The sequence below is a fragment of the Cynocephalus volans genome, chromosome 7 (assembly GCF_027409185.1).
Source record: "Cynocephalus volans isolate mCynVol1 chromosome 7, mCynVol1.pri, whole genome shotgun sequence".
NCBI classification, from domain to species: Eukaryota; Metazoa; Chordata; class Mammalia; order Dermoptera; family Cynocephalidae; genus Cynocephalus; species Cynocephalus volans.
In genome coordinates, this window is record NC_084466.1 from 20328500 (window position 1) to 20342510 (window position 14011).

General features: G+C 33.9%; 1 protein-coding gene across 1 annotated transcript in view; it reads right to left on the reverse strand.

Moving 5' to 3' along the window:
- Positions 1–1599: 1599 nt before the first annotated feature.
- GPC5 (glypican 5) overlaps positions 1600–14011 on the reverse strand; it is a 729429-nt gene continuing 717017 nt past the window's right edge. The window contains exons 7-8 of the mRNA XM_063101519.1: positions 4895–5054; positions 1600–1709 (exon numbers count right to left, since the gene is read on the reverse strand). Of these exons, the coding sequence (XP_062957589.1) occupies positions 1600–1709; positions 4895–5054 (270 nt within the window). The remainder of the gene's footprint in view (positions 1710–4894; positions 5055–14011) is intronic.

Genomic DNA, 14011 nt, shown 5'->3' on the forward strand with positions numbered 1-14011 from the left:
TAACAATACACATACTCTTAACATATATACTTTCAACTATCTTAATGGTATCCAAATCTTATATGCATACATTATTTTTTTTGATGGAATTTATATTGCACAGAGAAAAATCATCAACTAGACAATATAAAATTATATAGAATATTTTTTCCAATATTAATAAATACAGTCTTAGCAATTCTGGAAAGAAAAATAAAGTCATATTTATTGAGCTCTTTCCCTAACTTCCATGCCCAGCTGAGATTTTGAGGTGAAAATAAGTATGAGGAAGCCAAGAATGTTCATCCATCCACATTACTAAATAAGTCAGCATTCTTTATTCTTCACTGGCTGACAAAGTGTCATTTTCATTTTAGTATGCACATGGAATACACTAGTCTCCTCCAACTTCATTCTTAGTACCATGATGTAAATGCATTTGTTAAAGGCTGATGCAAGGTTACTAAATGAGAATTCCAAAGCATAATCTAAATAAAAGTTCTATTTATTTTAGAGTATAGATCAACCAAAACTATTTCTAGATCTAGCAACTTAATATTCCAATGTATGATGCTCCTAGTTCTAAATTACTCTTGTATAAGTTCAATGCTTTATTTCAATAAGCATACCTCCTGATATATCACATTGCAAAGCCTTTACATAGTGCGTAGTGCCATCAGTGGCAGGATACCTTGTTGTTATTGTTATTATGACTCAGTAAGGCATTTTTGAAACAAAGGATAGTTGTGAATATAGATGATAAAAGGTTAAAGACCTGAGTCCTGAATGTCTCAAATATTTAGAATTTGGGATGTTGAGGAGAAGCCCATGAAGGAGAAAAAGAGCAGCCCACAAGATAAGAAGAGAACGTAATGATAAACAATCATTCTAAAGGAAGACTTGGAATGGCTGAATAAGAAGCAATTCAGGAGGTCCCAGGGATCAGAAAGCTCCTTTTGTACTCCAAATGCACCAGTCTTTATGATCCAACATCATGCTCACTCTGCAGGGACTCCTGGAGACCACCACTAGGGAAAATGCCATTTGAGCACACACTAAATATTATTTGTTGTCATTTACAGGCTTTTCAATTATAGTAAAACTATTTTTAAAACTGCTAAACATGCTACATAATATTGTATAAGCAATGATGAATATATCAATAGACAGAAATTCATTTTCTCAAGCAATTTGAAGACTTAAAATCACCCTACTTTTTTTGAACATTTGGCATCTGAATTAACTTGTGATTAAATTCATTTTGCCTGGGATTATTACTGTGAACCACCTTATCAAAATGAATTTGATCATGGGTTACGTATTTTTGATTTTTTAAAAGCAGAGTTATTGTAATTTAAATAATAATACCACATAAGAATTGTAAGCAGTGCTCCTATAGTTTTGCAAAATTACGCATAGAATAGTTTTGCTACTGCCTGTCTTTAATAGCACTCTGGTCAGTTTCTTTGACATTTAAAGCTATCAGGATTTACAGACATTAAAAGTCAAATAGTCAAATAGTTGGTGAGGTATTGACTTTAGCGATATTAGGTTTATTGTCCGTGGCCAAAAGAAGAGAACTTGTTTTTTCCACTGGTGTTTAGAATACACAGCAGTTCGCTACTGTAAATGGATGGCAGGTGTCAGCTGGGGAGCAAAACAAAGTTCAAAGCCATTCCAATCACGCAATTGCAGGTTACCAGCAAAGTATCCATATCCACATAAATGAGCTAAATTAAATATAGTAAAAAAGTAGAAAAGCTTTCAATAAGATGGGGATTTTAAAGCAATTCTACTGAAATAAGAAAATATTTTCAGTTTCCTATGAGTGAAAATTACATAGTATAGATGGCTTCTTTCTGTAAGAGATGTATTACAGTAGTCCCCCCTTATCTGAAGAGAATACCTTCCAAGACCCCTAATGGATGCTTGAAACTGCACATAGTACCAAACCCTATGTATACTATTTTTTTATACATACATACCTATAATAAATTTAATTTGTAAATTAGGCATAGTAAGAGATTAACAACAGTACTAATAAAATAGAACAATTATAACAACATACTGTAGTAAGAACATGTAAAAGTGGTCTCTTTCTCTCTCAAAATATCTTATCATACTGCACTCACTTATTTTCGGACCATGGTTGACTGTAGGTAACTGAAACCACAGAAAGTAAAACCATGGATAAGGGGGTACTGCTATAGCTAACATTTAATAATAGTCTACAGGTAGGATTACAAACAGATAGTTTAAAAGCTAAAAAATTGTTAAATAATTTGATAGTATTGGTGATAAAAACAAAATGACACCTAAAAGGTACATAAACATTTTGGTGGTAAAACAGCACATTGAAATATACGGATCCCTCTGTTGCCTCAAATAAACATGAACAGAAACAGAAGCAGAAAATCACTGCAGGTGATAATCAGCAAAGTACTTATCAGCTTTATACTTTTGCATAAATGGAGCAGAATCATTAAATTTCTAGGACACAATATTAGTATTATTTTAAATATATGCAGCTATAATTATATATATAACTTTAACTTTAGTCAGACTTTTTGAGGTAACAAATAAACTGTTCTACTTATGATGTATTTTATCAAGAATAAACATAAACATCAGGAAAAAAATAATGATGCATTTCAAGTTCTAAACAGAGATGACACTCTGGTAAACTTTTTAGAGCACAGTATTTTCAAGTCATTAAAACCATCTAAAACTCGGTCTTAACTTGCTTTACCAAATTAACAAACTACCCTCAAACAGGCAAAATTCTACAAGGTTTTACAAAAAAATAGAAATGTTACCTACCTTTGCTACTTCCCTTGTCCCACTTTATTTCAACATGCTATCCACAGTGGTTTCCTAGCCACTTATTAAAAATTGAAAAGCAACAGTTATAAACTCTTAGAAACATAATAGGCAACACAGTTATAGCAGATGTGGATTTTTTTCTTAATGTTTTCCTGAAGTTGCTGAACCCTATCTATATCTCAAATCTCCCCAATTCTGAAGGGTAGTTGCTTGTACTATACTTTTACACGTGTCCATTTCAGCGGTAATTGAAACCAAAGTTTTGAAATAAAAAAAAATCATTCTTGCCACCTTGACGAATACAGTTTTGTGAGAAAACTATTTGGATGAATATCCTTCACTGTCTCTACTTTTCTCGTGAAACAAACCAAAAAGAGTAATCTATTAGTACATAACAAGTTCTTCATCTTATAAACAACTTCAGGAAGTGAAAAATCCTTATAAAATTATAAAAGTGCCAACTCTACACACACACACACAATTTACAGATGAGATTTCAACCTATGCTCATTTGTAGGAATAATGTTTTTACCTTAAAGTCCTGCTAACATTTGAACAGCAATGAAATTACAGCACATATAAATATTCTAGACAAGAAAAAATAAAAAAATTCTTTCATATCACCCTAATAGGTAAGTATCATCATTTCTAAATGCAGTAGAGGACATCTCAGTAAAAATAATTTTTTCTAATGAAAAACCTTTCTTTCTTCATTTCCTTTTTTTTTTTTTTTTTTGACTAAGCAACCAATAAAGAAAACATGGAGAAACCACCCTGATAAATTATACCCACACCAATACCAAGAACACAGAACACACATCCTTATCTCCTCCTCTAAGCCTGGAAGATATTTCAGTTGTTCTAGGACCTTTGTGGCCCTTGTTCTATTGTTGCTCAACTGTAGTAACTCCCATCTATTTACCTTCTATGTTAAATAAAATTTATTACTGTGTCTAACAAGAAAACATATTACTTTATGTCAACTGTATTTTTAATTTTACATGTCTTTTGGCTTCCATTCTTTTAATGAATATATTTGGCTTGTGTAACTAGATCTCAGAGGGAATGGAAAGATGACGCATGAACCATTTGTAGGGTTTTTAATTCACTACAAGAGAACTGAAAAGTAAATGAATTCTTCTCCCACCAGAGGACATGTCTAACACGTCCAAAGCAGTCCTGTGTGATTTAGAGGGAGGCTATCAGACCAACCTCCAAGTGAGGCTGTGTGTGTCCAGAAGACTGTTGTAATCTCATGTTTGATATAATCAGAACTAAATGAATAGTCAAAAGCCAGGTGCTCTGGGTACATGAACTTTTACATTTCTTTCTCAGTTGATCACTTTGGTTGTCTCGCCCACATTAACAAATGCCTGGGTGTAACAATGAAAGATGAAGAAACTATACTCCTCATCTCGTATGTGAAGACCAGGAAAGGAAATCTATTTGGTGTTTTGTTTTTTTTGTTTTTTTTGTTTTTTGGTCATATGATAGTTCTATATTTTGTCGTAGTGACTAGTCCAGCAAAACCAGAAATGGTTGTGATCCATACAACCAAAACAAAGTGAATGCTTGGTTAGATTTTTTGGAAGAGCAAGCCCGTGAGTTAAATCCAAATAATTTTTCACCATAATTAACCATGTATTTACCAATTTCCTTCTCTTGATTATGACAGAAACTTAAAGTAAAAACTCTTTTATAGGGCACAATAATATAAAAAAAATTGCACAATTTGATTATTTAGTATTACTTACCCATCTCAGTTTCACATCATTTATCAATATACATTTCACATCCATTATACACTAAGAATTATCTCACTTTAAAACATTTATAATTCCCAGAACTGGTGATAATTCACTAGTTTTCACATAAAATTGTCACTTCCATTTAAAGCCATTCGTTAAAAGTTAACAAAACCCCAAGAACCCACCATGTCCTAAATTATAAAAAGTAGATTTATTTCCATTTCCAATTCCTCTTGCTTGAATGTGAATTCACTGCTTTTATTCTTTACATTCATAATAATAATTTCCTTTACTTATATTTCCAAACCAAGGTTTTAAAAGTGGTGTTAGAACCATACACTTACAGTCTGTGATTTTTAGTGTCCTCTTGACTTCTCCACTCCCTGATCCCCCACAACCGTCCTCATCGTCACAGTCTCCACTCACTTGCTCCCCCACGCCTCCGCCACTGCCCGGTTGAAGAAACTCCCACTTGTCAGGCTTGGGCGACCTACCCTGTAACAACTAAATGTGGATACCAAAAACACTTATTAATAGCAAATTCAAATCATCTAAGAACTCTACTCAGAAACTTCCATAGAAATTAGAATTACTCTGCCATGTGGATCCACTATTTTGGGGTAGACACCTTACCAACAACAGCAACTGAAAAAATAATAAATGGACGCAGTCTTACATTCATAAAGAGGCATGACCTGAGTATGAGGTGTGTGATAATGCTTTGGATAATGCTTTCAGAAGCAAATAAAACCAGGTCTTCTCGCTTATGGATAGTTTGGCTTGACAATCCTTTGTTTCTTAATAAACAGTGTTTAGACACAGTAAATCAAACTCCAATACAACACAGCTCCTTTTGCAGTATATTGGCTGATAATAGTGTGCTGTTTTGTGAACCAACAATTCAAAATTTCTCAAAAAGTAGAATTCTACTCTTCCAAAACAGAATTTTGGACATATACATTTATAGCTTTGCTGAAAGCTTCTCAGATCGAATACATGGTCCAATCCATATGGTGCAGAACTGAACCTTGGAACAAAAGGCTTAGGTTTGACTTCCATACCTACAAACCATATAAGAAATTGAACCAATTTCTCGGTTCTTGTTTCCCAAGTACTCCATTTCTTTTATGAGCAAAGTAGATGGAATAGCCATCTTTCCCTACAGCACAGGAGTGCTCGTAATATTTTTGAATAATATTGGAAGAAAAAAAGAAGTTGGAGCTCCTTTTTGAAAAGGTGATATTATGAATTATAGAATATTTTGCTTAGCTAAGACTGAGTAAAGTGATCTAGCATGTGACATTTACCCCTCTAAGGCAGTTTAGGAGAACACATGACTAAGCCTGAGCACTAGAGGGTACTGCTGCTATATTATGAATGAAATATACCTCTACTGCCCATATAATGAACACTTAAATTCTCATAGGGCTTTATGAAAGATTTAGAGCTGCTACTTCTGTGACCTTTCAAATAATAGTATCAATTAGCAATCAATAATTGAACACATAATCCAAGGACAATATTTCATATTGAAGAATACAGACTAAAATAGCCTCAGCACATGTAAGCCAAATGTGTTTATTATTTAAAGAATACTTAGATTAAGCATTTTGAAAGTTTATTCATTTCAAAGTCACAAATTCTGAAATATTACAGTTCATTAAAAATTATTTTTTTCCTAACAACACAAAACAAAAAAAGAAATGTTAAAACAACTTGACAATTTAAAATTTTTTATTTCTGTTTATCAGTGTTGTGGAGGGTTAGAAATCTTGATTCTCATTTGATTTTAGAATAGGGTTTTCGTTGAGGCAAAAGCCCTCAGGTAGGAGGCGACAGCCTATAACCATAGGGCAAAAGCCCATCTAATAAACTAATCACTGCTTAGGTATGGTATTGCATACTTTAATGATTTTATAGCTAACAGGTGGTTGTCATACCAGTCCTGTTAAGAGATTTTAAGTATTGCTGAAGGAAAAGATGTGAAAAAAATGTTTGCTAGGGGCAAGCTGTCTGTTGGGGGAAACTTTAGAAATAATTATACTTAGATTTTATCATAATAATGTAACTTTTGCTTAAGGAGAGTTTATACTTTAGATAATGAGCCAGTTTGACCAACTTAGCTTTTCACTAATTGTACTTTGGAATGCCACATTGTTAATTTTACTGATGTTACTAGTTTCCATTGCTTAAGCTATACTTACCCATACATAACTTTTGTAACACTGCCCATGTCCTTGTGTCCTTTTCTAATGATCGAATCAGTGAAATTTTCTTGTGAAACTTCCTTGTCTTTACAATGCAAAATAGAAGCTAACTTTGAATGGCTGCTGTACCCAGTTTCCCCTGGGATGCAGACCCTTCGGGCTTCTCAATGCATTCATGGTGCTTTGAGTAATCCTTTATTTGTCTCCATTACACAGTGAGAAGTGTAACAAGTGTTTCACAAATAATATGTTAATAGGTGTTTGTGGAGTATGCATAAAGCAAATGTACTTCACAGGGCCTGGTTTTCCAAAGCCTTGCAGTTTCAAATATTGACCTTGCAAAGGACAGGAAATTTTCCCCAGGCTATAGTCTCTATTACAAGATAAAGAGTTGTAACACAGCAAGGTTGCTGGCTCAAAGACAGACAGGTTATGGATTGATATGTAAAGATACTGGGAAATTGCTGTAGGAAGAGAATGTTTGCTAAAATCAAGCTTTTGTTGCAAATTGCATTATAGAATATCACCTTGCCTGTCTTACTGAATGTTACCAGCTTCTATTGTAAAACTTGTTAAACTATACTTAGCAAAAACCCCACCTATGTTCTCTTCCTGTAACTTCCTGGTCTGGAGAATAAATGCAAGAAGAGAACCCCAATTCCTGGTTAATTTTCCAAGAGGAAGGAATGGCTCTATCTTGAGGGTTCTGGGAGATTAACCCCTTTTGGGGGCTTCTCACTACTCAGAAGAGATGGGCTTTGAGTAATCTTTCGTGGCTCCATCACCCAGGGGAAAAGGGGTGACAAATCCATGGGAGACAAAGCAACAGGTGTTCAATTAAAAAGAAGGCTTCATGCAAGGTCAAGTGAATTTAGTAAATATTACATTACACAAGGCTTCTTTACTGTGTTTAATATGCTGATGTTTATGCTACTTCTTAGAAAGGGAGAAGGGTATGGCAATATGAAAACATAGATATAAAATAGATCACATGACAATTAAAATGTGAAAAAGGAACTTAAGAATAAATGGTATTATTTTATAACACTTATTTGTTACTGTGAAATATACTATTTAACATTTGTTTATTATAATCATAAAGGGCTTGGACTCTGAGGTACAACATACTTAGATTTGAATCCTGATTCTAGCATATACTAACCATCACATGTGGGATATTGGGAAAGATACTGAATAACTTGGTTTCCTTATGCTAAAATAGGGACAATAATATACCTGGACCCTTGTTCATATTGTAAGAAAAACATATGTACTTTTCATATATTAATGTGCCAGCACATTAAAAATTAATTCATTTTGATGATTATTATCTATCATATATTCTATTGCAATATTGTTTAAACAACCTGAACAGATTAATTGAAAGAATTATTTGATAAGGAATTCAATTATATGACTTAACATTAAGATTTTTCTATGTATAATCTGACAAGTGCATCAAAAGCCAAACTCTCTGGTGATATGTAGCTCCCTTTTGACCCTGAGATTCTTTTCCAACATTTTCCCATATTAACCTTATTTCTCTTTTACTTCCCTAAGAGTTTTTTGAATATTTTGCTGGGACCTTGGGCAGAACACAGATGGAATCTCCAACAGATGAACACCAACAGTGAACAAATCACAAGGACCCAACCCAATGAATTTGAACTAAAAAATGCAAACAGAAATGTAGTCCACATAAAATGAAACTTACTATTCTAAGAAACTGGTTTTGGTTGAAAGTGATTGAAAATATTAATTGTCAGAGAATTATTCATTTACTTATAGTTACTGGTAAAAATAATAGAGAAGTTTTTTAAAAAGAGTGTTTTCTACATTTCTCTTCTTAATAACTTCAGTGACATTCTAGAAAATATCTAAGGCATATGAACTCAAATTTTTAAGAAATAAAACTATGAAATACTATAATTTAATTTAACTTAAACTCTCTGTGCTGAGAAGAATTGTAAAATGGACCCTAAGACTTCCCAGTCTAATCTCTGGGACTGTGAATATGATGTCACTGTCATACCCACAACTTTACATGGCAAAATGCATTTTGCAAATGTAACTAATATTATCAAAAGGAAAATTATGTGTGTAGAACTAATGTAATCACATGAGTTCTTTAAAAGCAGAAAGTTTTCTCTGGCTATCATCAGAAGTTAGAGACATTTGAAGTGTGGGGGGTGGAGTATTAGATGCAGGGGTCCATGTTACTGGCCCTGAATGTGTCAGCTTGGATGCTGTGAGAGGGTTCCTGTGGCAAGGAACTGGACTGCTAGTGACCTCTAGGAACTGAGAGTGATCCACCATATAGCCAGCAAAATATTGGGGCCCTCACACTTACGAATGAATTCTCTCAGCAACCTAGATGAGCAACCCAGACCTGCCAAATTGAATCAAGCTTGGCTGACAACTTGATTTCAGCCTTTGAGGCATTGAGTAGTGAGTCCACCCAGACTTCTATGAACTAATAAGTGGATATTGTCTTAGGTTGCTAAACGTATGGTAATTTGTTATGCAGCAAGAGAAACTAATACTCTTTCTAACCTCCCCCGCATGGGGCCACACTTACTTCTCCACAATTTTGATTGATATCTTCTGATTCTCTGGCACTTTCCTCAGAAAGAGGTCAAAATTTCCATAATGCATCACCTTACTGAGAAGTAAGGTGCCCTTGGAAACAAGCTATCGGATTCTACCTTTTCATCGGTTTTCAGTTTCTCTGCCTCTTTATAATTCCTCTCATTGTTTTCCAAGTCTCCAAGCAAGATACACAATCGCAGTTTCCTATGATCAACTGATCCAAGTATATCCAGGATCCCATCTGATCCATGAGTTTAAGTCCCTAATAGTACCCTCTCCTCTGCATGGAAGTTCTGCCTTACAATTTTCATTTTCTCACTTCTCAATTATCACAAGTTCACAAATGTTCATTTTCTTTCAAATGATTATAATGAAACTTAATTTGTAAAAATTCCCAGTGAATTTGTAATAAATGCAAACAATGGGCTTTTCACAGTAAGATCTTTATTCAAATGCTCTCTTCTTTTGGATTAAACTATCCTGATTTCTTCTTAGTTTTTTCATCTTTCCCCCCACCCTACACCCCAAAATAGACATATGTTTGAGAGTTTAAATAGTATACTCCTCTGTTCTTTTTAGTCTCTTTCTGGGAACTCATCCTATTAGATTGTGTTCTCACCAGTATACAGATTACACTCAAGTATTTATCTGCAGCCCTTGCTGTACTCTTTAGTTCACCCCTGAGCAATAACAGGAAGTGAAGATGAACTCTACCACTTTCTATCTTAAAATAGAACTATTCATCTCTGCTACTCATGTGTCACTACAACTCATCTCCCCAGCTCCCTCATTGCGGGGGTCATTAGTCTCTCTTACCCACTACTACCATATTATTTTCCCCAAGTCAGTAGTTTGACCATAACATTTCTCAGCCCCAATGCTCTTTGTGATTCTTCACTGCCAAAAACTACTGGTTTCTAACATGCATCTGCAGGAGAAATATCAGCCAGACAAATGGGTTACAGAAAGAGGGGTAAAAAAATGTTTCAGCAACGCCTGCTATGGCCTTTTCTTGGTTGCCTGTATTAAAGGCTCATGGGAAATCTTACAGGAAGTAAGCTTGTGCAGTCGAGATTCATCTCGCATTTTCTAGATTGACATAGAAAGTTACTCCTCACGCAGCACCCACTGATACATTTTGGAAATAAGTCCTAGAAATAAAGTCAAAATTTGGCCTGGCAGTCAAAGTCTCATAAAATGTATTTTGTGTGTGTGTGTGTGTATGTGTGTGTTTTAATTGTGTTTAAACACATTCCCCAGCACCAAAAATCCTACCACAGAGCAATTTGTTCTTCTCATAGAAATTGCATGACATTACATATTTATAATTTTGTTTATGCTTGTTTTATACTCTCCTCACTTCCAATGCTTGTTTTTCCCCTTTCCTCTTGTTCAACTCATCATATTATGGCTAATTTTCAAATCCAAATATTTCTTTGTCCATCCCAGACATATTACCATGGCCCTTTTAACTTTAGCATTCACTGACACTTAATCAGCTTTCTTAAACTTATGTCACATCTTCCTGATTAATGGTAAGTTTCTCAAAAATAACACCAGGATTTCATCTGCTTTTGCCACCTTCCCTCATAACTAGAGTGCTTATCACACTGTAGATGCTAAATATGCATATTTCAATTTATTTATTTAAAATTTAGAAATAATTTATTAAGCTTACTCTGTCTTCAATGCCATCTATATCTAATTTAGTAAGTGCTTTCACATTTACTGTAATCATCAGCAGCCGTGATATTCTAGAATAATTTTGAATTCATATGACTTCATATTTATTGACTGGCAGATTGACTGATTCACTTATTCATTCAATGATATTATGTAGCACATATTTTGAAGGATAAACGTCCATATTAAAAGAGAAGACATAGTCTTTGTTCTTAAAAAGTGCTCAGTAGATAGAAAGATTGTATACATGAATATTGATTAAGATAAAATTAAAATAAATGAAGAAATCTGAAAACCAGGAAAAAGGAGAAACAGTTTAAAGTGTTAGCTTTGTGATCTTGCTAAATTATTTTCTAAATTTTTAATAAAAAATAATTTAAAACAGTCTCATTCCTAAGTCCCTAGAGATTTTTAAGAAGTTGTTAAAACAAAAATTTGACATTGAAGAATAATGCCAAGAAATACTTCCCAAAGGTATCATCCCCAAAGAGGATGTTCCAAGTACCTTTTTAAATAAAAATGTACAAAATCCACTTTTTTATAAATCTAGAATATAGAAATATTTTCAAAAATAGATTTGTGCAAAAATCCCCTTTTTTTCCTAGGGCAGGGAAGGAACTTTAGCTTCATGATTTGGGTCATCAGGTCATGAACTCCCCTACATTCCTGTTCTCCTATCCCTTGGGGACGACACACACATGACTCCCCTATGCTCTGTTGGTTCCACCCTCACGGGCAGTCGCTATTTCACATGCTCCTCTTAAATCACTTTTGAGAAACACACATAGCTTCCGTCAAAGTGGAGCCCTCCCAGGAGATCTTTAGTAAAACAAAAGGGTTTGCACTGGGTGCACATTTAAAGAAACATACACAAATAAAATGAAACTATAGAATGATAATGAAGCCAATTTCTGTAAGTGACACGTGAAAATCAGTGTCATATACATAATAGACACATTCATACCACATACTGTAACAAATCCCTCTTCAGTTTTACCACATACACAAGTATCTGTTCCATATATTCATAAGATATAAGATGCATTAAAAGTATTTTTCAAAACTTAAAACCCTAAATAAATCCAAATTACTTCTCTGGGCCTACATTTTCTGCATCTGTAAAATGGGATCAGAATATCTATTTGGAAGGTTTTGTGAACATTTTGGGATTCATTATGTAAAGTGCTAGCACACTGTAAGTGCTCAGTAACGGTGAGTTAATTTTATCATTAGCATCATTATAACCAGTAGAAACAGATACTGCTATCCCAATCTTGTTTTTGAAGGGGGGAACCTGTATGGGAGTAAAATTGGCTATCTACATCCCCATCCTGCCTTGGCTCTGTCATCTGAGCTTGCCCAAATGTAAAAATAATGGCATTTAAAAATTTGAACCTATTCCCTGTCATAGAGGGAAGAAAGTCAATCAATGCATACACATTTATAGAACAATTAGAACAAAGGAAAAGACATGATTTTGAGTCCCCGCCACACATAAACTGTGTGCCTCTAGGCAAATCACTTAAGCCCATTAAAACTTATTTTATTCTACTGAATAATAATGCACAGGAAAGCACTTTATATACTAGAAAACACTAAGCTCATTTACAGGGTTCTGTGCATGAGGCTGCATCCATAAAATTGAGAAACCAACAAAGTGAGGACAGAATGAAAAAGGAAAATTAAAAACAACCTTTCAAAGTGTTTCTCCTTTCCTCAATGCTGAGCAGTTTGTGCAGTCAGCTGATTAGTTGAAAATAGTCAGTTTTGATGACTGATGCTTCCTACTTATATTTAATTGGTTTAGGAAGCTCATTAGGGATGCTATCTTGGAGGATGAATTTGGTGGGTAGAATATCTGATGACTCGAAGGCAAATGTACTTCTTTCAGCTGGTGAATTAATCTCTCAATAGGCTCCATTTGTTTTTTTACTAACTGTCTGGCAATATCCCATATTTGCAATAGCCTTTCAAACACTTTCAATAAAATCTGGCTATAGATGGCTCGTGTGCACAATATGGTCGCTGTGAAAGAGAAAAACGTTCATCACATTCAGAAATCTCTAAACATGACCGCATTAAATATGCTTGAAAACACTATACATAATGACACATCTCTAAAATATCATCCCTTCCTCTTACAATTATTTACACAGATATATGAGAAGTAAATATGTGTTTAGAACATATAAGTCATCATATATGTATTTCTAGTCATCTATTCAAACGTAAACATGGCAGAATCTGTACTTTTATGATTTTATACTATTGATGAGAATATGTAGATAAACATTAAAATGTTGACAGAAAAAATTCAAACCAGAAGCTGAAGATAAAGCTAAAATTGTACCTTTCATTTCATCATCGTAAAACATTTTTAAAGAATACATTTTAAGTATAGACTAAAAAAATACGTATGTACACATGGAAATGTATACATATATATGAATTTAATTTGTTATAAAGTGACTGATATCTGCACTTCCATACAGTATAAGTAAAACCCATAGAGAAATACCATTTTAAAATTGGGAATTTGATTCCAAATTCCTCATGATCTATTTTTAAATTTATTTCTATTACATACTTAAATTAAAACGTTAAAGACTTTAATAACATACTCTTATTATTTTGTTTGCACCATAACTTCCTTTCCTCAATCCTCCAACTCCACTCCCATCTACACCCCACCCCACTTCACTCTACTTTCACCTCCCTCTCTAACACTATTATAATCGTCTTTTACCTAACTTTCCCACTCATCTTCCAAATCAAGAAAATATTTTATCCATAAACACAAATACCACAAATCTCCAGATTTACATTTTCAAAAACAGTTAAACTTTTATAGACTATTCTACCTAAAAAGCCAAACGCATTTTACAATATGTCATGTTATGTTAAGTTGACCAGACACAAAAGTCATTTCTGTAAGATTTCTTGTCAGTGTTTGCTTTAAGTTTGAGCTTTCTGATCTCGGCT